This window comes from Simochromis diagramma, unplaced genomic scaffold, assembly GCF_900408965.1.
Source record: "Simochromis diagramma unplaced genomic scaffold, fSimDia1.1 OVJJ01000753.1, whole genome shotgun sequence".
Lineage (NCBI taxonomy): Eukaryota > Metazoa > Chordata > Actinopteri > Cichliformes > Cichlidae > Simochromis > Simochromis diagramma.
The window spans coordinates 6866606-6889472 of record NW_024387523.1 but is presented as its reverse complement, the minus strand read 5'-3'; the positions used below and the strand labels follow the sequence as shown (position 1 = coordinate 6889472).

At 42.6% G+C, this 22867-nt stretch overlaps 2 protein-coding genes and 3 long non-coding RNA genes across 6 annotated transcripts; all 5 read left to right on the top strand.

Moving 5' to 3' along the window:
• The first annotated feature begins 862 nt into the window (after positions 1-862).
• LOC120727245 lies at positions 863-5760 on the top strand. Of its 2 annotated transcripts, none has more exons than XR_005694466.1 (4): positions 863-1382; positions 1527-1607; positions 1691-1850; positions 5519-5760. It is a non-coding gene; the product is annotated as an uncharacterized LOC120727245 (long non-coding RNA). The 2 variants fall into 2 exon arrangements; XR_005694467.1 differs by having other exon boundaries at positions 877-1382; positions 1527-1555.
• A 1766-nt stretch (positions 5761-7526) lies between these two features.
• LOC120727241 (protein S100-A10-like) lies at positions 7527-9109 on the top strand. Its single transcript, XM_040021459.1, has 3 exons — positions 7527-7658; positions 8571-8720; positions 8855-9109. Exons 2-3 carry the CDS (start codon positions 8592-8594, stop codon positions 9014-9016), a joined length of 291 nt encoding a protein of 96 aa, XP_039877393.1. The 5' UTR covers positions 7527-7658; positions 8571-8591; the 3' UTR covers positions 9017-9109.
• A 2087-nt stretch (positions 9110-11196) lies between these two features.
• Positions 11197-12643, top strand: LOC120727247. Its single transcript, XR_005694469.1, has 2 exons — positions 11197-11791; positions 11883-12643. It is a non-coding gene; the product is annotated as an uncharacterized LOC120727247 (long non-coding RNA).
• A 1819-nt stretch (positions 12644-14462) lies between these two features.
• Positions 14463-16566, top strand: LOC120727242 (ictacalcin-like). Its single transcript, XM_040021460.1, has 3 exons — positions 14463-14595; positions 15899-16044; positions 16258-16566. Exons 2-3 carry the CDS (start codon positions 15907-15909, stop codon positions 16399-16401), a joined length of 282 nt encoding a protein of 93 aa, XP_039877394.1. The 5' UTR covers positions 14463-14595; positions 15899-15906; the 3' UTR covers positions 16402-16566.
• A 4252-nt stretch (positions 16567-20818) lies between these two features.
• Positions 20819-21491, top strand: LOC120727249. The gene is made up of 2 exons (XR_005694470.1): positions 20819-21140; positions 21264-21491. It is a non-coding gene; the product is annotated as an uncharacterized LOC120727249 (long non-coding RNA).
• Positions 21492-22867: the final 1376 nt, after the last annotated feature.

Below are 22867 nucleotides of genomic sequence, written 5' to 3'. Positions count from 1 at the left end.
TGTTTATCCAACCATGAAACAATAAGATCAAGGACCTGATTCTGGACTATTACGCCAATTTCAGGCTTAGGGTCACTTCTGGGGCAGTTACTTCATGCTGGCACCGCCTCGGGAAAGGTATAATAACAGGCTGTACCATCTCAGTTATGGCTCTTTGCCCTTGCAATGAACATGGTGGTAAAGGCTGCTGAGGTGGAGTGCAGAGGGCCGCTAACAAGGTCAGGTGTTTGTCAGCCCCCTATCAGAGCCTATATGGATGACCTCACCATTACAACATCATCAGTCCCAGGGTGTAGGCGGATCTTGCAAGGACTTGAGAAACTCATCTCATGGGCAAGGATGAGTTTTAAACCTTCCAAGTCAAGATCTATGGTACTGAAGAAGGGCAAGGTCTCAGGAACCATTATTCCATCCATAACGGAACAACCAGTCAAGAGCTTGGGGAAACTCTTCGACTCCAGCCTGAAAGACTCTAATGCCATTCAGAAGGCAAATGAGGAGCTGGGAGCGTGGCTCATTAAGGTGGATAAGTCCGGCCTGCCTGGAAGATTTAAAGCCTGGATCTACCAGCATTCCATCCTGCCCCGAATCCTGTGGCCCCTGCTTGTCTATACAGTTCTAATAACTATTGTGGAATAAATGACAATCCAACAATACAAATCTAACAAATGCAATAAGCAAAAACTGGATTGTTCTTCAAAAAGACTGCCATAGCTATTCACATGTCTCAGTGTTTCCTCCACAGGTGGAAAGTTTCCTGACAGGTGTGTTCAATAATGACCTAACCAGCTCTCTGTTGGGTGTGTAGACTACTTCCTCATATTAAAATTCCTGTTTGAACGATGAACATGAGATATGCATGCCTCAGCTGTGTTTGACTCGGTCAATGTGTTTCATTACAAAACTGCCGCTTTACTTCAAGCTGTCGCTAGCAATCAGAAAGTGTTTCTTTTTGTCTTTCGTCAGATCTTTTATTGAACTGTGCAAGTATGCTCATCAACACTAGGCCAGGGGAAGAATTATAACTGCAACAAAGAAAGACCATTATTACCCACACCTGGTCAAAATGGCAAAAAGGAAAATCAACCATACTAAAATAAGTAGGCACACTATAAGTAAACCAGTTCTGAAACTGAAGCTACCAGTCCTGCAACAGAAATCAAGTATAAGAAAGCTATACCTATTTTAGTGATTGCAGTATAAGGTGGCCTCTTGAATTTGCCTGTATGCGAGGGCCTCCAGGATGGAAGCGGTTACATATTTTTTAAAAAAATGCAAACAAAGTTGCTAATCAGGAAACAGACAATGGGAGTGTCACGAACACCCTTTTGAACCTCGTGGAGGTGGTTTTCTCTTCGCTCTAGTGACTCTGCTGAATCCAGGTAGGAGCAGATTCTTCTGTGACTTTTTTATTGTTTAGATAGAAACTAGACAAATTTTGTTTCTTGTGGTTGAAGATTCATCTGTAATTATGTTAAACTGGCTGGTTTTTGGTTCTACTCTGACTGCATGTATTTTGTTTTAAGGTATTTGCTTCAGTGAAGCTGCTCTTCATGTATGTAAAACTTTTAGTCAAGAATCACATTTTTAAAAAGTAAAGAATTATTGTAAGTACAGTCCATCTACATTTCTGTCCCTCTGCCGATGCATGCCAAATAATATTTTATGATCCATTTTATTTCTTGTCCAGATTCTTGTACAGCACTGCAAACATGTCAGACCCAACAAGACTGGAAATGGCATTGGCTGCAATGTTCAGTGCCTACATGTCCTACCAAGGAGATGACAATAAACTGACCAAAGAACAATTTCTAAAATTAGTGAAGAATGAACTACCCTTACTTTCTCAGGTAAGGGAAAACATTGTACTAAATAACTGCAAATGATCACAATAACTTTGGTGACATCCAGACACTTTTAAAGTGCAATGTAAATGTTTAAGGCATAGTTTAGCATTAAAATCAACCAGCACTACAAATCTATTGAGTTTGCAAATGTATCATAACAGCCTGACTAAAAGCATGAACCAAGAGATGATTTTTTTTAAAAATAACTCCATCCATCCATCCATCTTCATCCGCTTATCCGAGGTCGGGTCGCGGGGGTAGCAGCCTAAGCAAAGAGGTCCAGACCTCCCTCTCCCCAGCCACCTCCTCCAGCTTGTCCGGGGGAATACCAAGGCGTTCCCAGGCCAGCCGAGAGATATAATCTCTCCAGCGTGTCCTGGGTCTGCCCCGGGGCCTCCTCCCGGTGGGACATGCCTGGAACACCTCGCCCAGGAGGCGCCCAGGGGGCATCCTTGCCAGATGCCCGAACCACCTCAGCTGGCTCCTTTCGATGTGGAGCAGCAGCTGCTCTACTCTGAGCCCCTCCCGGATGGCCGAACTTCTCACCCTATCTCTAAGGGAGAGGCCAGCCACCCTTCGGAGGAAGCTCATTTCCGCCGCTTGTATCCGCGATCTCGTTCTTTCGGTCACTACCCACAGCTCGTGGCCATAGGTGAGGGTAGGGACGTAGATCGACCGGTAAATTGAGAGCTTCGCTTTTACACTCAGCTCCCTCTTCACCACGACTGACCGGTGCAGCGTCCGCATTACTGCAGCCGCAGCCCCAATCCGTCTGTCGATCTCCGGCTCCCTTCTCCCATCACTCGCGAACAAGACCCCGAGATACTTGAACTCCTCCACTTGGGGCAGGAACTCATCCCCGACCCGGAGTGGGCACTCCACCCTTTTCCGGCTGAGAACCATGGCCTCAGATTTGGAGGTGCTGATCCTCATTCCCGCTGCGTCACACTCGGCTGCGAACCGCTCCAGTGCGAGCTGGAGGGCCCTCACCCGATGAAGCCAACAGAACCACATCATCCGCAAAAATCAGAGATGAGATTCTGAGGCCACCAAAGCGAAAGCCCTCCGCCACTTGGCTGCGCCTAGAAATCCTGTCCATAAAAATTATGAACAGAACCGGAGACAAAGGGCAGCCCTGGCGGAGCCCATCACCCACCGGGAACGAGTCCGACTTATTGCCGGCAATGCGAACCAAGCTCTTGCAACGGTTGTATAGGGATTGAATGGCCCGTAGCAATGGGCCAGACACCCCATACTCCCGCAACACCTCCCACAGGACACCCCGAGGGACACGGTCGAATGCCTTCTCCAGGTCCACAAAACACATGTAGACTGGTTGGGCAAACTCCCATGCACCCTCAAGTATCCTGGAGAGGATAAAGAGCTGGTCCAGTGTTCCGCGACCAGGACGAAAACCGCATTGTTCCTCCTGTATCCGAGGTTCGACTAGCGGACGAACTCTCCTCTCCAGCACCCTGGCATAGACTTTCCCAGGGAGGCTGAGGAGTGTGATCCCCCTGTAGTTGGAACACACCCTCCGGTCCCCCTTCTTAAAGATGGGGACCACCACCCCGGTCTGCCAGTCCACAGGCACTGCCCCTGATCTCCACGCAACATTGCAGAGACGTGTCAACCAAGACAGCCCTACAACGTCCAGCGCCTTCAGGAACTCGGGGCGGACCTCATCAACACCAGGGGCTCTGCCACCAAGGAGTTGTTTAACTGCCTCAGTGACCTCGCCCCCGGAAATTGGCGGGTCATACCCCTCATCCCCAGACTCTGCTCCCTCCTCGGAAGACGTGTCAGTGGGATTAAGGAGGTCCTCGAAGTATTCCTTCCACCGCCCGACAATTTTCTCAGTCGACGTCAACAGCGCTCCGCCAGCACTATACACAGCGCAGGTAGAGCACCGCTTTCCCCTCCTGAGACGCCTGACGGTTTGCCAGAATCTCTTCGAGGCAGTCCGAAAGTCTTTTTCCATGGCCTCTCCGAACTCCTCCCACACCCGAGTTTTTGCTTCAGCCACTGCCCGAGCCGCATTCCGCTTGGCCTGTCGATACCTGTCGGCTGCCTCCGGAGTCCCACAGGCTAACCAAGCCCGATAGGCCTCCTTCTTCAGCCTGGTGGCTCCCTTCACCTCTGGTGTCCACCATTTGGTTCGGGGATTACCACCACGGCAGGCACCAACCACCTTGCGGCCGCAGCTCAATGCAGCAGCTTCGGCAATGGAGACGCTGAACATGGTCCATTCGGACTCAATGTCCCCAGTCTCCCTCGGAATGCTGTTGAAGCTCTGCCGGAGGTGTGCGTTGAAGATCTCGCGGACTGGGGCCTCTGCTAGACGTTCCCAGCACACCCTCACTACGCGTTTAGGTGCACCAGGTCTGTCCAGCGTCCTCCCCCGCCACCTGATCCAACTCACCACCAGGTGGTGATCAGTTGACAGCTCAGCCCCTCTCTTTACCCGAGTGTCCAGAACATATGGTCGCAGGTCTGGTGATACGATTACAAAATCGATCATCGACCTACGGCCTAGAGCATCCTGGTGCCACGTGCACTTATGAACACTCTTATGTTCGAACAGGGTGTTCGTTATGGCCAAACTGTGATTAGCACAGAAGTCCAATAACAAAGCACCGCTCGGGTTCAGATCAGGGAGGCCGTTCCTCCCAATCACGCCCCTCCAGGTCTCGCTGTCGTTACCCACGTGAGCATTGAAGTCTCCCAGCAGGACAACAGAGTCTCCAGGTGGAGCACCTTCCAGCACCCCCCCCAGGGACTCTAAGAAGGCTGGGTACTCCGAACTGCCACCCGGCGCATAAGCGCAGATGACAGTCAGGACCCGTTCCCCGACCCTAAGGCGCAGGGAGCAAACCCTCTCGTCCACCGGGAAAAACCCCAACGTACCGGCAGCAAGCCGAGGGGATATAAGAATACCCACCCCAGCCCGCCGCCTCTCACCAGGGGCAACTCCAGACTGAGACAGAGTCCAGCCCCTCTCCAGGAGACTGGTTCCAGAGCCCAGACAATGCGTAGAGGTGAGCCCAACTATATCTAGCCGGTACCTCTCAACCTCACGCACCAACTCAGGCTCCTTCCCCACCAGAGAGGTGACATTCCATGTCCCTATTGCCAGTCTTGGCAGCCGGGGGTCGGTCCGCCAGGGCCTCCGCTCCTGGCCGCCACCCGGCTCACAATGCACCCGACCCCTATGGCGCCTCCTGCGGGTGGTGGGCCTGCGGGAGGATGGGCCCATGTCTCCTCTTCGGGCTGTGCCCGGCCGGGCCCCATGGACTAAGGCCCGGCCACCAGACGCTCGCCCTCGGGCACCCTCCCCGGGTCTGGCTCCAGGGCGGGGCCCCGGTAACCCTATCCCGGGCAGGGTAAACTGTTCCCTCGATATTCTCTTCATGGGGGTCTTCTGAATCGCTCTTTGTCTGGTCCCTCACCCAGGACCAGTTTGTCATGGGAGACCCTACCAGGGGGCAAAAGCCCCCAGACAACATAGCCCCTGGGATCCCTGGGACACACAAACCCCTCCACCACGATAAGGTAGCGATTCAAGGAGAAGTAAATAACTAATTAAAAAAAAACAAAGTATTATTAAACTTGGCACTTTTTTTGTTTTGTTTCACTTTCCAAGTTATTAAATGTTTGTTTCACCTTTGCAGGGAAAAAGTGAAGATGAGCTCTTCCAGTGTGTCGACCACAATCATGATAAACGTGTGGACTTTGAAGAGTTCGCCTCACTGGTTGCTGGTTGCGCCTGTGCAAGCCATGACGCCCTCCAAGAGGTCATGAAAGAACTGGACACAAAAGGCTGCCCAAAGTAAAGCACTGCTGATGTGGAAAGAAACCCAATATAGGCCTTCCCTGGATTCACATTAAAACAATAAAGTTAGTCAAAGTCAAAGATTGTGCTTGTTTTTTCTTTAACTTAGGGATGCATAGAAATGTTTGCTAGTTGGCTATTCACACCTCTGAACTAGTTGTTTCATGTTAGGATATACCCTTATTGCCTGCTTTTCTCACTTTACCCTTATCATAGGGTTTGAAATAAACCCTATGATAAGGTTAATGTAAAGGATTACTTTGCAAAAAGGTAATTAGATTACGGTTACTTCCCTGTTCTCTTCCACTCTATACAGCAATAACTGATATAGATGTGCTTCTGCCATAATATGTTTGTAAACCCTGCCTGCAAATGTTCACGTTTTCAGAAAAATTGGAGATGAAAAGAAATTTACTGTCTCTTTATCTGAACAAACATTTTAAATGGTCTTCAGTTAATAGGTTCGCTTCATCAGACACTAGAAGGCAATAAATTAGTTGCCTTCTAAATTGTTTATTACCATTAGTTGCACAGTAACCAGGTAGTCTCAGTGTGCAGCAAATGGCCTTGAGGTGCTATTATCTTTAAGAAAATAAATCAATAAATGAACAAGGATAAGTCTTCAAAACACAAAGCTTTCTTTATTTGGAAAAGCTTATACAACATTGAAAGTTACAGTAGTAGAATGAGGAAACTTTGATAATGATGACAGACATGGGAATAGATGCTCAAGAGTTCCCTCTGCTGGTGAGGAATATTTCATTGTGGTCTGACATGTTTTCAGTTTGATGGAAACTCAGTTTACAGCCCACATCAATGCTTCCCTGAGTAGCAGAACAGACATATGACTACATTGGTAAAACTGATACAAGAAATCACCACTAAGGGAGTCTGATAATAAGAAGAGAACTGCTTTAACCAAGAAACAAAACTCTGGAAATCTGGACTGACGAGTACTGTACTTGTAGCTCTTTCAGTTAAAATTATGTATTTATGGATAACAGCAAGAAAAATACCGATCATTGATACATAGCGTGATCAAATAGGTTAAAATAACAAAAGTTGAGTGCAGGAAAAATTGCAATGAGGTATTTTGGTGATTTTTGTGTTCAATTATGTCCTTTTTCTCCTTTGTTAGTAAAATGAGACACAAACCTCTAAAAAAAAAAAGAAAAAAAGAGAGAACGGATCGAGTTGTTATTCAAATACAGCTTTAACACTGGGCTGCAAAGCGTGCCATTTGTAATACCCTGTTTTCACCACAATGTGGCACACTGTATCCACCTAGCTATCTGTCGTCCATCTTTGATATAAAACGCTTTTCAGGATAATAGGAGTAAAGGTTCAGGTTATGATAGGAATATAAATGCAGATAATATGAGACAAAACAGTCCTTGAAGCCACACTGGCTGGATTGCCTCTGTTGTGGATGATAGCTCTAGTTTGCAGAATTGATCTTGTACTCAGCAGAATGCTGCTGATTGGCTCTTCTTTAGGTATCAGTTAGTCTTACAGGTAAATTACAGATTTTCAAAATTACAGTAAATACTTTTTAAAATCCCTTAAACCTAAGGTGTGTTTATTATGAGAGATTAACACAAAAAAGTAGTGCGTGTGTGTGGGAGGTGGGCGGTTGAGAGGGGCGGAGGGTCAGTTAAACCGGTAGCCTAAACTTTAATGAAACTTTATCTTAAATTCCACAAAAACGTCTTTTAGCTCTTCTATCAGCAGCAATAGTAACTTTTTCCTTGTTTTTAAATCAGATGACTGAACTTAAGCTAAAGTCGTACTAATATATTTACTCTCCTATTACAAACCTTTCCAGTGTATTAACTGTTCAGAGAGTCCAGCGTCTGCAGAGCCACAGTGTGAGTCAGTGCGCACAGCCAGGGCGGCGCCTGACTATAAAATCTCTGTTGCTTGTTGCAGACGTCTGAACATTTGCACCTCTTCTGTTGCCACGTCCCAGCAATTGTACGGTAAGAAACTTTCTGCTCTTGTCCTACAGGTGTGGCTTTGCCACGATGTTTTTTTTTAATATAAACTTTAGTTGCTAAAACATACAGATATACAGCTAGGAGGTGTGAGAATAGTGTTTCATACTGTTTAACCTACTTTAATCCAGTCACTGCTTTGTATTTACTGAAGCTCCCTCTTTGTGAATTTCTAACGGTATCTAACGGATCCGTGTATTTCCTCTGCTGTTAACTAAGTTAAGCTGCAACTTTTAGTTAGTTTATCTTGTTTCTTTCTCTTTTTTTCAATCTTTCACTATAATTACACTTTAATTGTTTTTCCAGTGTTATGATTATTTTTATTAATAAAATATATAATTAACATTTTTACATTAAGCTCTGATTCACATTTAAGACAGTTAACTAGGTCTCCATATAGTCAATATAAGCCTTTGTAAGGGTGTGGTTGGACTGTGGGCATGTACACACATGTGCTTGTTCCTGCAGTGTCCTATCTCATTACTCACATTGAATCCCACCATTTTGGGTCTAACTTTTTTCAGTTCAAGTTGTTCACATTTTCCATTCTCTTGCGCACAAATAACACACCCTCCCTCCTACTTCTCCTTTCTTTTAACTCTTACAGCTACAAAGACAGTAACTCAAATGTGGAGATTTTCTGTATTTTGCACAGTGGTTTACTAAAATTTCAATGACATACCTTTACTGTCTTCCCACGAGCATCACTCATCAGTGAGAAGTAAAACAAAGACCCAAATGTGTCAGTTCCATCAATAATGGATGAGTTTAACAGCATCTCAACCAAAGCAGCTTTCATAAATGCTTTCTATGGACTTGTTTGGAAAATGTCAGCTGAAGTTAAACTGACTTGCTATCAGTTGTCATAGTCAACATTTTCTGAACATTGTTTTTCAGTCTAAACACATTCCAGCAACCATGCCTTCAGAACTGGAAAACTGCATGGAAGGACTCATCAAGGTGTTCCACCGTTACGCCAAGGACGGTTCGCTCACCCGGCAAAACCTCAGACAGCTAATGGAGGCTGAGCTTTCCAGCTTCCTTAAGGTGAGATGAGACCAAAACGTAAATTGTGCAATCACACTGCGCATCATTTACACACTGTAATCCAATACTATGCCACTTCTTGTGCAATCTCACTGTTGCTGATGTATCCTCACACACCCTTTTTTTAAACACAGTGTCAAAAAGATCCTGCTGCTGTAGACAAGATCATGAAAGACTTGGACGCCAACGGTGATGGTCTTGTGAACTTTGAGGAGTTTGTTTCTCTGGTTGTTGGACTGTCTGTTGCATGTGAGCAGTGCTATCAGCTGCAAATGAAAAAGGCTGGAAAGAAGTAGGAAGTTCAACAGTGGAAGAGAAGCGACCAAAAAGCTTTGCTTTTTGTTTTTTTTGTAAAGTTTTGTTCATTAAAAGTGCTGAATCATTTTAAATCTCTTGTGTCTTGTGTTTCCTAACTATCTAATCTTTAAGTTAGACAGATTTGTCCATAAATCCCCTTCAACTTTTTATACATGTGTTTTTTTTAAGCAAGCACCAGAACCATTTCCATTTGAGAAGCTGGTAAAGCTTAATCCAGACAGCTTTCTCTGTTGGCTTTGTAACTGAGTGAGTACTTTATGTTTCCCCGAGTGTTAAAGGGCAGATGAGCCACTCCCTCCCTGACAAAGTCCCTGCTTTATCACTGCTCTGAGGAATCTGCTGAATGTTGTAGGCATGAACACACCTCTCTCAGTGAGGCATAAACTCTCAGAGGATGTTGCAACTCTATGAATAAAACGGGTGATAACATTGCCTAGTCAGTTTGATTTGTATTTTGCAAGCCCTCAACTGACTCACAAGAACAGCACATCACTGTTCTTGTGCAGATCACAAAAATCCCACCATGTTTCATGTCTGGTGAAAGTTGAATAACACCAGAGAAAGAGGAACAAGATAACCCCTTCACCACCCGTCTCTCATTATTCTTACTGAACAGAACAAATATCTTTGCTCTAAAACGAAGTCTTCCAGGCAGCCCTACCTCTCAGGAATGCTCCAGCAATCAAATCTGTTATTGGTAGATGTGCAGATAAACTGTGAGCCACTGTTTACTATGATGGCCTGCCGATCCCAGTGAAGTCATCAAAGCTTTTACTGCCTGAGAAAAGCCTGCCTGAAAAGCTAAGCCCAGGAGGAAGAGGTCTTCTTGAGCTCTTGGCAAACACCGCTTTGGGCAGGGCTTAACTACTGGTTTGTCAGTGTTCATGGATACTGGGAAAACACTGAAGTTGCTATGTGACTATGTGATGAGTCTTAAGTGTGTGCGTGTGTGTGTAGCTAAAGTTTGCACCACTTGGTTTACAGAAGCACCACGCCCATGTGACCCACAGCTGAGATTCCGAGACTGCTGCTTTTTCAGTGCATTTCCTTGTGTTTAGTGCCTCCTGCAGGCTATATGTTTATCATGTTGCCTAAAAGAAAAGAAAATCATCATTTGTCTAGATGAATTACTCTTTGATCTTACCAGACGCTGATCGGTGACACCACTGTATGTGTCATGTCTAGTTTTCTAACACAGACTTTCTAATATAGTAATAATGAAATTTGTCGCAACATTTTTCTCACTGAAATAATCCTGCATGCTTTTGGTTTTAAAGTTGCTCAAGTCATTCCTGGCGGGGGCGTTCTGTGGTGTGAGTTCGGGGAGTACCAAATATTCACTGTGGCATGCCACGCCCATCTTGGACACACCCAAAAAAAAAGCCCCTCTCTGTGGAAACTTGTTAAACAATAACATTAATGTCCAAAACATACCAACCATCCCCAACGTCCAGTTTGCATGCAGATGTTGCCATGGGAAATAACTATTGTGATCCTGATACTGATTCAATTCACAGTTACATTTAGTTGTATGTTTTTTTTATCCCCAGTGTTCAAATGTGAGCGTTTGAAACCAATAGACATTTAAATCCCACAGTTTAAAACCTATACTTGGCACTTTATCCACAACATTAATATCACCTGCTTATTGTTTTGTAGGTCTTACTCAAGCTGCCAACACAGCTCTGTCCCATTGGACCTGCGTGTTTGGGAGAGGAAACTTTGTGTCCTGCTTGATTCATCGAAGCCCAGCCCTGCAGCCCACAGGACACAAAGTATCCACAGCAGGGCTGGGCTTCGATGAATCAAGCTTGTTCAAATTGCAATCTGGGTTTTGGAGTTCTATCCCCTCTTCTGCCTTCACTCCCTGAAGGCAGAAGAGGGGATAGAACGTTATATTGAAAAGGCAGGGTCAATACATTTCACCTGTCAGTGGTTTTAATGTTGTTGTTGCTATGTAAAAATGGTAAATGGCCTGTATTTGTATAGCGCTTTACACATCCAGTCATCCACACACTGGTGATGACAAGCTACATTGTAGCCACAGCCGCCCTGGGGCACACTGACAGAGGCGAGGCTGCCGGACACTGGCGCCACCGGGTCCTCTGACCACCACCAGTAGGCAACGGGTGAAATGTCTTGCCCAAGAACACAACGACCGAAACTGTCCAAGCCGGGGCTCGAACCAGCAACCTTCCAGTTACAAGGCGAATTCCCAACTCTTGAGCCACAATCGCCCCAAAATGTGTATTTTATAACCTGATTCTGCTGTTTCACTTCTCTTCTGTTCTTTTATTGATAGACACACAGAGAGGGTGCTTTGAACCAGTTGAACTGACAGAAGTTGACACCAAAACAGGTTACCAAAATAAAGTGTCACGGACCCGGCTCTGGAGGACTCGGGGGTCCGTGAGCAGTTTGGACTGTTGTTGTTATTATTATTATGATTATTATTATTATTGTTGTTATTATTATTATTGTTATTATTTGGTGATGTGTGTGTCTTTCTGCACAATGCTGTGTTAGTCTGTGTTCCACTCATTATATGTATAGGCAGGGTGTGGGTGTGTACATGTGTGGCTGGAGGATGGAGAACAGCCACATGCAGGCCTGATGGGTGTGCCCCTGCAGGAGGACTGGCCACACCTGAAGTTCCTGCCACACACCTGTTGGTGATCAGGGCTCGTTGGGGGAGCTACTTAGGAGAGTGTTGGAGCTCCCGCTGGCGTGGGATTATTGAGTTGTCTACCCAAGTTAGTGTGTCTCTGTCAGCGTACAACGGTGCTGTTCGTGTATGCCTGCCGGGGTTGGTGTTGATGACTGTTTTTGTGGTTTTCCCCCCAGGTGGAAGAGTGGACCAGAACGGCAGCACACACAGGGTGTGCGAGAACACAACAGCGGGGAGCACGAGCACAGACGTTGGAGGGGAGCACACACACACAGGATTCAAGGGAGCAACGGGGAGTTATTGTGTTTACAGCCTTCACTGTAAATAAAGTGCACTGTTTGCATCGCAGAACCATGCGTTTTGGGTCCTCATTCCCCCATATCCCCATGGTCTGCCAGCCAGACCGTGACATAAAGAGCCTATGACCTAAAGGTTTAGGTGCATACATGCAAACTGCAAACATGAGACAGTGGTTAAATCTAACCATGTACTTCTAGTTAAGTATGTTTTGAAGAATTTGCAAGTTTTCACCCACCTTAAAAAAACCTTGTTTACAAGGCAAGGTTTTCTAGCGCAGTGTTGTATGCAGTTTTTTTATGTTATAATAAATTTAGTGCATGAAGATGAGTGTTTTACAAATGAGGCACTAAACTTATTAATTGAATAAACAACAACCAGACTGGCTGTAAAGGCCTTGAACATCAATACATGGAAACATTAATTTACTCCCTCCAGCTAAAGTCATGACATATGAATGATAATATTATGCATGTCTTGTAGCCTTTCACTTCAGTTTTTACTTTTGATACTTCAGTTGATACAATGAAGATGATAGATGCACATATAAGTTTAGAGCATCTTTTAGTGCAGTTCTGTTGAGGTCTTTTTTTTTCTATTATTAGTGTTACCTTAATAAAACTCTTGAATACTTCCTCCAGTCATTTCCTGTGATTTGTATCTTAAACTGTCTCTGCTGCATACCTCCAAATAGTTTCCCTCAATGGGTACTTGTAGATGCATGACTTCATTATTTCTATAATCCTAGCTACAAGGTTCTAGGGTGACATTCACTATGCAGCATTTGCATGACGCATGTCTTTCTGAAGAAACAACTTACATTAGAGCACACATGGCTGGAGCTGGACACTAAAAATGTCTGTTCGTAACCACTAGATGGCACATATCTGTAATTATAGTGTTAAAAATTGGTCTGAGTGAATGTGATTAAATCCACTCCAGTTGTACTGAACAAACAGTTTTGTGTGTATCACAGCTGGATATGACACAGGATGTGGTGACCATGGATACTCCCTCCATTATTTGGTAAATGTGAGTGAGTGAATAAGATCGAGAAAAAGGCGACAGGAAGATGTGTGACTCACGATTTCCACATAGTGAAGAAGGATGGCACAATGTTTAAAAATGCTGTAAATGATGGTGACAGTGAATTCTAACCTATCATCTGCTTTCAGCTGCGCTTTGAAGTTGTTAATTACAGGACTAAACAATGCCCAGACCAATGCCAGAAATATCTAATTCAAGTTATGCAACAGGCCACACGGACAGGGAGAAACAAACATGCAAACAGAGTTGCCACAGTGCAGCTTTTTTTCTTTTCTTCCTTCCTTCCTTTCTTTTTTTTTGGACTCTGTGACTTTGGTTTTGGGGACATGACTATGAGTCACAGCCTCTCTGCAAAATTGTAAAGAAGAGTGGATCCACTCACAACCATAACAATCAGTGCTAGTGAGTCACTGTCCCCGTGTTTTTACTTTAACATAATGTGCATCTCAAACAAGTCAATAAAAAAGAAACTTTTTAATTACATACAAAAGAAACACACCAGAAATTAGTTGGTACAATTAAAGGTTCCTGCGATGCACGTTTTGCTTAAAACATACGTAACTGTTCATTTCTTTGGTCCTATTGTGCCAAGCGGTAAGTTTTTAAAAAGAGGAAGTGGGTTTGGTCATCCTGTTAGAAAAGTCAAAAAGAATTTTAATGCATTTGTAGAAAAACGGCATTTACATAATAACACAAATGCTCCACAATTATGTATGAAATCTTGTAAAGATCAAAGTTTCTTATTCGGGGCAAAATTACTTCTAAAATCTCTAAAAGCAGATCAAACATTTGTCCCATGACTCCACCACCAAAAGTCACAAGAGACTCGTTTATGACGGAATGAAATGTACGAACCAAACTGTGGACTTTCTTTTACAGAATTAACAAAAGTGACCTTCAAATGAAGCACAAAACGTGATTCAGTTCACATGTAAATGCTGCTTCCCTCCTTTCATCAGCAAAAGCCTCGAAGAGAGATGCCACAAAATGCTGCTCGTGGGGTTTCCCCAAAATATAGTCACATAAAGTCAATCAAATGGGTGAAATAAAAAACTGTAAATCAACAATAAACATAACATTTTTATAGTCTTGAATCCGTCACTGCAAAAAGGGTATTTTGTAAGACTGTTACATGACCATTATTTATTTAATTTACTTTAATTGTCCTCTTAAAGACACAGCACCCCAAACTTTACATTTCATATTTTATTGTCTTTTGTTCTGCAGCAATTCCAGATTCAAAAGCAGTCCTGAGATCATAACGTCAGAAACATTTTGTAAAACATGCTGCAAGTTTTTAGAATTCTCCAAAACCTCAAATTCAAACATTCACTGTAACAGCACACGAGTGTCGTGTTTGTTAAAGAATATGTTTTAAAAATGAAGGAAGGAGGAGTGGTTGGAGATGAAAGGAGCGTTCTAGAGGGAGGGGGGGAGGGATACTGGGTGTGGTGATGTATAAAGCATCTTTGCCACCCATTGGTTCATCACAACAGCTCTACCAAGATCAACAGTAGCCTCCAATTGTCTTAAACCTCAGCACTGGTGAGTAGAAAATCCTACAAGTGCTTTTTTTGTTTGTTATCTGCTTTTATTTGCTCACTCTGGAAACTTTTCCTGGGTTTTCTTGATTGTTTGTTTGTTCGTTTTGATCAAGCAATGCTCATTACAGTTAGTTTTGTATGAATGCACATTAAGAATTAGCAGAAAAGTATTGATGAACTGCAAAGTTTGTCACATCCATGTGAACTTTAATGCTTAAACTTCTCTTCTTGCTTATGAAACTTGATGCTGCAAAAGACTGAGCTCATTTTGTCTGAATCCCACTAACTTGTTTGGAAATTCATTTTTACGGATGCATTAAAGGGTTTTTTTGGTTAGCAGCACCCCTCGATTCTCACCTTTAACTGCAACCTAATTGAGGAATGAGGTTTTGTGCTCTCTTTCCTTGTAACTCCCGTCTGTTTCCAAATTCTCTGATGCCAACGTTTCCTCAGCTTAGTGTTCCCTAAAGAGGGGAAAGCACTGTATGACTCACAACATAACCACTAGCAAATCTCTTGGGTTTATACAGTCAAGTGGAAAGAACGCATAATTTAGATATACTATGTTAGAAGAACAGACATCTGATGTTGCTTTGGGGACTTTAATTAAGCTGCAACCTGCTTCCTTATCTCCTTCTGCTGTTGCCATAACAATGTCCTGTGTCACTTGGCAGAGACGCTACATTAGAGACCGCTGAAAAGGGAAATAAGAGTGGTGGGGCCCAGGTGGATATCTTGAGTTTATTTTTATCAAGCTCCACTGAGAACCCAGAGAAACTTTGGCAAAGACAAACAGTAATATCAGCCACTGTTTTCTGCTATGACCTCCAGTATGCACTTGCACATGCATATGTTTTACTGCATGTTTACATATATAATTCCAGAATTTAAATATATTAGCAATCTAATTTGTAGAAGTGGTTCAAAAGTAGCTGAAAGGAGCTTCACTGCATCATTATTTTAGGCAAACCTAAAATGGACCTCACAGGGTTAAACGACTCAATCTCTTTCACTCTGGTTTTACCAAACAGGCCCTGCCTATTCCCCTTTTTCTCCCTTGTTTACTTCTAAATAATTCCTCGTGTTCCAAATATCAATGATGTCCTTTGTTAAGATCCTACATTTGACCACAATACCACGTGATTCAGCCTAATCTGCACCAGATAATGAGTCATAGCAGAATTATGTGTAAACGTTATTCAGAGGAGGCATCTTTCTTTAATCAGTGTGGATTTCCTGCATAAACAAATACCACTGCAGTCTCAGACGTAACATTTTGTTTTCCTTCTGTCTCCCTAAACTAGCCCTAATCATGTCTGACATCCAGAAGGCTATGGCACTGCTCATCAGCACCTTTGATAAATACTCTGGCAAGGAGGGAGACAAAAACACCCTAAGCAAGGAAGAGCTGAAGGAACTTCTTCAAAATGAGTTTGGAGAAATGCTTTGCGTAAGTGGTCTCTATCCTCCCTCTATCTCACACCCAGTAGGTTGCCTGAAAACACTGGCATACTGATGCAGAGCTTTTACTTTGAGAGAGTGGAAAATACACAGATTTTCCACTGTGGTTTGCGTAACTATTTGAGCAGAAGTAGGCTGAGCAGTTCTTTGTTTTATGATCACTTAGTGTCTAAATTCAAGCTAACACTTTTCTCCACTGCAGAAATCCAATGACAAGGCAGCAATAGACCGCATCTTCAATGATCTGGACAGAGACAAGAGCAATAGTGTGGATTTTGGTGAGTTTGTCAGGATGGTCTGCTGCCTCACTGAGATGTGCCACGAGTACTTCGTCTCCAGAAAATAAGGATCCGAGCGCCACCTTGGGGCCAACTGAGAGAGCTGCCGTTCGGTGACAGGAAGTGTCCCTTGACAGCTGTTTTGAAGAAGATATAAACACAAATATATGACAATGAAGTTAAACTTATACTGAAATCCAAAATGAAATAAATCTTTTTTTTTCTCTCTGAAAGACTAGAGTTGCATTTTGTGCATTCTTACATTAACTGGGAGAACTATTTCTTCCAGTACTGAGCAATTGCAGAATCTTTGGAAGGCTTATGATAACAAGAATGTTTGCCTCGAAAATCAAAATGTTTCTATCAGCAGAGTTCATGCTTTGCAGCTGAAGTATCGTCTAAGTTTCCTGAAGTCACTTCAGGAAAGGAGCAATACCACTGCAAGTTCTGACAGGAAGGATGTCACCAACGCTGACAGAGATGCAGAACTGAAAATATCTACCAGAGCAGGCTTTTTGAAGTTGCACTGAAGAAACTTTTGAAAGAAGCAAGAACACAAGCCTGATCTCACTAATAAAAAGTGGACTTCTTAAGCAAAACATCCTTATATCATACATCCTTAAATTTAACACACTCTGGGTTTCAGTTTGGCAAAACACATGTTGCATGAAGTTACTTTAATACTAGCAACTCATTTGAGCCCCAAGCCTTGAATCATTTGGGGTCTCAGAAAATTTTAGGTTTGTTTTTTAGGGGTTTTTTTTCCTTCTGAAGCTTTAATAGTCTGAGGGCCTAAAGTGATGTTACGATTCCCATGGCCATTGTTGAATCAGTTTATTGACTTTATGACACGTTTCTGCTTGTGCTGCTATTATGTTACATTTTAGCCAACTCCATTACCCTGTAATTGTAGTTTGAAGTCACATATTCTTGCTTTAACTCAGGTTTCAACGTAGTCTGCAATAACTTTACAGAGACACAGCAGGTAAAATAAGTACAGAGCACATCCCCGGTTTTCTAAGTAAATATATAGCAACAAACAAAAAAATCACACAATGAATTAAGATATGTGTAATATTCAGAAATGACACAGGGGGGAAGTATTGAATGCATGAAGAAACATTTCATGTGTGGATGTGATCGGTTGTTACTGACATCTGGTGAGAATTTCACATCAATAACACCTTTAGAAATATGTTTACTTAGAAAAGTGGTGACGTGTTCAACACTTATTTTAACCGCTGTACTTTTTTGATTGTTTGAATTAGCTACGCTGCCTTGGTCGCTAGTTATTCTGCAAAAATAGGGTGCTGTGCAAAAGTCTTAAGTCAACCTCCATTTCTTCATATTTTGCTTCCAAACAGCCAGACTTTTTTCAGTCTTGAACAATAGTGCTTCAGACTTTCTGAAAGTGTCCCTGGCCTTTGAGTGGCTCCAAAGCCTCATTAGAAATATTCTCAGTGGAAGGAAGCTATAAAGAAGTCATTCTTAAGATAGGAAAACAAGGAGAAAAGACTGCTATATACTAAATTACACAAATATTAGAGGGGGACGGTATATTGCAACAAAACTGTGATGGACAATAGAGAGAAAAACAACACACAAAATGTTTTTAATGTCATTAAAGAGACCTGGAGAGCTAATCCTGAAGACTACTTGAAGAATTGACTAGAAAGCTTCCCTAATATGCCAAAGAATAAAGGTGGTCATACCAAAGGGTTTTTTTTTTTTTATCATTCAAACTCTGTTTTTGTTGTATGTGATGTATTGTCTTAGAAAAAACATAAAGGACATGGACATACAGCACATGACTCCACATGACACATTGCATATGTAACATTTAAGTAACTCCTGTAAGACTGAGAATGAATTAATACTTGGGGCATAATATAGCATTCCTGTTTATTTCATAGCTTTTGTTGCATAGTTGCATAGTGTGTGTTGCACTGCTGCATATACAAACCCATGATTCAGTATTTGTAAAACCACATTTAGCAGCAATAACTTGAAGTAATCACTTTATCTATTTAGTATGACTTCATCGGTTTCTTGCATTGCTGTGGAGGAATTTTGGCCTACTCATCTTTACAATGTTGCTTCAGTGCATTGAAGTTTGTGGGCATTTGTTTTTGCACAGCCTTCTTAAAGTGCCACTACAATATTTTTATCTGGCTGAGGTCTGGACTTTGACTGTGTCATTGTAACACTTTGAGTCTTTTCTTTTTCATTTATTCTGTTGGAGATTTGCTGCTGTTCTTACATTTATTGTCCTGTTGCATGATCCAGTTTCAGCCAAGCTTCAGCTGTCAGACAATTGGCTTCACAATTGACTCGAGAATACTTTGGTTTACAGACGAGTTCTTAGTCAACTTAATGACTGCAAGGTGGCCAAGTCTTGTGGCTGCAAAACAAGCCCAATCACAATCATCACAAACAGTGGTTATGCACCTGCGTCTGTCTCTCTAAGACAAAAAAAAAGAGTCACACCACTAATTAGAAGCTGGAGATTTCAAACATCATTACTTGAAAAACAAGACTTCATTAATTATTTTAAAAAGCAATGGGCAATGTATTTCGATAACAATGACCTGCTGGCAATATCACCATGTGTTCTGTGCGAAACAGGAAAGATAGTAATGCGAGGAAAATAATATCTTACTGTTCACATAAGATAAATGTAGCGAGTAAAAGCCACCGAGTAACCACTAAGGGCCTCTGTACTACTCGTGCAAACTTTCAGCCCCAAAGCTCTTACAGGAACGAGCCCAGAATAAACGGGACAAGAGGGTAAGTATAAGCAAGATACGTTACAGTTTATTATTTTAAAAGAAAACACAAAGGGTTTGCAATAGGCCTAAAACATCACAATAAAAAGGTCACTAAAGACCACAATATAGTCTTATTGGTGCAACCTGCCAGCAATGCAACTATCACCCGAGGGCTTGCTCTCCCCCGGCGGTCCCAGATGTTCGCTGCTTTAAAAGAAACAAATCCACCCCAAATAAATACGAGCCCAACAGAACACTTATCGCATGCACTAAGTGTTTTAGTTCAGGCAATAATTGGTGGCACTAAAATCACTCTTAATAAAACTTATTCACCGCAAATCCACACAGAGCACCTCTAAAAGACCTAATTCCCCTAAGGTAAGATCCCAGCTCAGGGATTGCACATTGCCCGACTAATATTGCACCAGCCCAGTAGAAATAAAAACAAACCCAGCATAAAAAAATCGGTTTTAAAGGATGACCCTACTCTAAAACCAACTTAGGAGAAAAACGCAACGAAAAGGAGAAGGAGGGAAAAACAGTGACAAATTCGCATGTGCAGCCTGTCCTGCAGGAGGCAATACAATATAAGCAACGTTATGAGGGCCCTCGCACCCCAGCGCATCGAGCCACGCCCAACACCTCCACCCATCACGTCCAATCTGATGTCACATTGATGGAATTCATGCGTAGAACCACGAGCTAAAATTTCATCTCATTCAATGCTGATTATAGTCGTCCCACTAGGTGGCGCTCTAACCATTACTGACAAATCGCTTTTTTTAGCAGCAAAAAGAATTTTCTGGCACAACTTCACCTGCTTCCAAGGTGCATGGAGAGGATAAAAGAATTCACAAAGCAGGAACTCCAGCAACACTTGAGGGAAGATGAACAACTTTAATAATAGGTCTATAATAGGTCTATTATTAAAGTTGTTCATCTTCCCTCAAGTGTTGCTTGAGTTCCTGCTTTGTGAAATCGCTTTTTTAAACATTTCTGAGCTTGACTCTTGACTCATGTCTGCGACGTTTGGGAGAGATTGGACATTGTGTATTTGAGTGACAGCAGATTACTGCTCTTTGGCGAGTGATTGAAACTCCACGTGCTGCCATGACCACCCCGTTTCCCTAAACATAAAAAGCTTTGCAATTTAGCACCACAAAGGTCTTTAGGTTCCATGCACCAGAGATCACGTCATTTTGATGAAATCCCAATTAAGGAAGAGTTAGTCAAAGTATGAGGCCTGAAAAGAGGGGGAAATGTCGCCAAAATTACAGTAGTTTTCGGGTAATAAGCCGCTACTTTTTTCCACACTGTGAACACTGCGGCTGATCACCTCTTCGCTGGGGTGAAGAATTTGGGCTGCTGGGGCGTGGAGGTACAAGAATAAATCAATGTACACATCATATTCATATGAGTACGGTTCTATTAACCACCATGCTGTACAGCAGCGGTCCCCAACCTTTTTGCGCCACCGATCAGTTTATGTCAGACACGGAGCGGCCTTTAAGGTATCGCGGATAAATACAACCACATAAAATGATCCGACCAAGACAAAAACTGTGGCATCGTGAATGTACTGTGTAATTGTGTAACTTTATTAGCAGCGTCCTCCTGAAAATGTGCCAAATTGAGAGTAACATCCTCCTCTCTGCCGCTTAATGCTCTCTTGTCGCTATGGTAACGTGTAAATATTTCTTTCAAAATAAGACGCACAACTACAACAAGGGAAAAGACCCAGGGAAATCGAGTTAACAATTAAAAACCCTGAAAACCATAAATTTCACCGCGGAGCCTCCACTCTCGTGGCCTGGTACCAAACGACTCACAGACCGCTGCTGTACAGAACCTGTGATGTCCAGACGGTATTCCTCTGGTGTTGAAAACTTTTGGGTTTAGTGATTAACATAGTTGCCATGGTTTCCTTTCTTCTCTTATTTGTTGTGTGTGATCAGGACAATTCTGGGGAAGATGGGCCTGCAGGGGAAAGTCACCCCCTTGCAGGCCAGAAGACATGAGATAAGTTTAAAGAATACAAAGTATGTATGTGTGTTATCAAGAAGATAATTCTTATGAACACAAGTTAATAAATGTGCAATTACTAAGAGTTGTTGTAGTGTTGTTATTTGCTTGCTGTCATTTTTGATTTCCTCTGCCTTTAGGATTGCAAGTATCCAGGCTCAGGAGAGGGGGTCAGTGGGAAGCCCACTGGTGCTACTTGGCCCTGGTTTGCCACCTCATGGATGAGGTGATAGGACAGATGCCTTCCATTAAGCCTCCTGTCCTAATGTCCTCTCTCCCTGAGGACAATCCAGGGCCAAGCACAGCAGTGGGTGACCAAAACGACAGCGATGACGAAGCGAGTCAGCCACTTACGACAGGGAGAAAGAGGAAAAGAGATGATGAGCTGCTAGACCTCATCAGAGAGGACATGAGGCAGCAAAGAGAGGCTGAGGAGAGGAGAGCAGGGAGAGGATGGACAGACTGTTTTCACTTCTAGAAAGATTAGTTCCCAAATGAGTTATGTATTGAGAAATGTATTTATTTGAATATATTTGTTACATTGTTATATGTGTTGCATTGGTTTAAAGGTTTTATGTTATTAATAAATTGATTCAAACAAACAGTAATTGTCACTGAACTCAATTTGATTTACAGACATTTTTAACATGTATGAACATAATGCTAACTTTGAACAATATTACTTGGATATTTATTTGATAGCAATAAAGTAAATAACAATAACAATTAAACAAGAATATTTCAAATACACGGTATGTAAAGGTGAAAAAACAATATTTTCAGTTGTTCACACAGGATTAACCTGAGTGACCTGTTCCTGGACCGTTTCTTGAACTGTAATAGATTACAGGAAGTCTCTGGCAGTGTTGTTGAATCTGCCCGAGCAAGATCAGACGTGGATGGGGTGCTGCAACTGAGGTTTGTCTTTTCTGGTCTGCGAGTGGAGAATCACACAGGGTGGTCTGCAAAGAGCTTTAGAATGCTTCCTCTCACTGTCCACTGCATCATCCATCCACAGGGTTTGCAGGGCTGGCTCAATCAATGGCTGCCACACCACTAAGATGTTTTCAGAAATATGCAAACAGGAGATGGTGGATGCTTTATTATTAGTATAATACTTGTAACTCTGTAGCAGACAACAGTTTAATAAAGTGCTATGTACAAAAAACCCCAAAAGATTAGATTCTATGCGTTTCAAAGATATTTAGTTTATATATTTTATATGATACAGTACATGTGTAAGAATGACCGATGTTGTGTCAAAAAATGATCGTCTGCCAAAACCGATTTCCGGTTTTTGCCCTAAACTGATTGCTCGTATTTAACCTGCCTGCTATGAATAACTTGCTGGTCTATAATACGTGAAACATATGTCAAATGTTTCCCTCATTAATGATATCAAGTCACTTTGAGCCACCAGCAACATTCCTGTAACAAGGTAGAAGCTGCAATCAGTTTTTGGCAGTGACTTTTATATCTGCTTTATTTATCCAGTTAAAAAAATATCTTGTTAACATTAGAAATTAATTTTTTAAGAGTAATCTGGCCAAGAGGACAGCAGACAGCGCAACAAATATATCAATTGTACCTACATTATAACCAGAGTTATACTTGAACAACAGGTAATTATTGTATATATAAAACCCCTTTGTAAACCATATTCACCGAAGTCTATTTACTAACATACATAAAAATATTACACACAGAAACATTGGAAATCAGTCTTGGCAGGCGAACACTTTTT

Coding starts and splice junctions, on each gene's coding strand:
- LOC120727241 (XM_040021459.1), top strand. CDS start 8,592: ATGCCTTCAGAACTGGAAAACTGCATGGAAGGACTCATCAAGGTGTTC. Junction 8,721..8,854: donor AGCTTTCCAGCTTCCTTAAG/GTGAGATGAGAC, acceptor TTTTAAACACAG/TGTCAAAAAGATCCTGCTGC.
- LOC120727242 (XM_040021460.1), top strand. CDS start 15,907: ATGTCTGACATCCAGAAGGCTATGGCACTGCTCATCAGCACCTTTGAT. Junction 16,045..16,257: donor AGTTTGGAGAAATGCTTTGC/GTAAGTGGTCTC, acceptor TCTCCACTGCAG/AAATCCAATGACAAGGCAGC.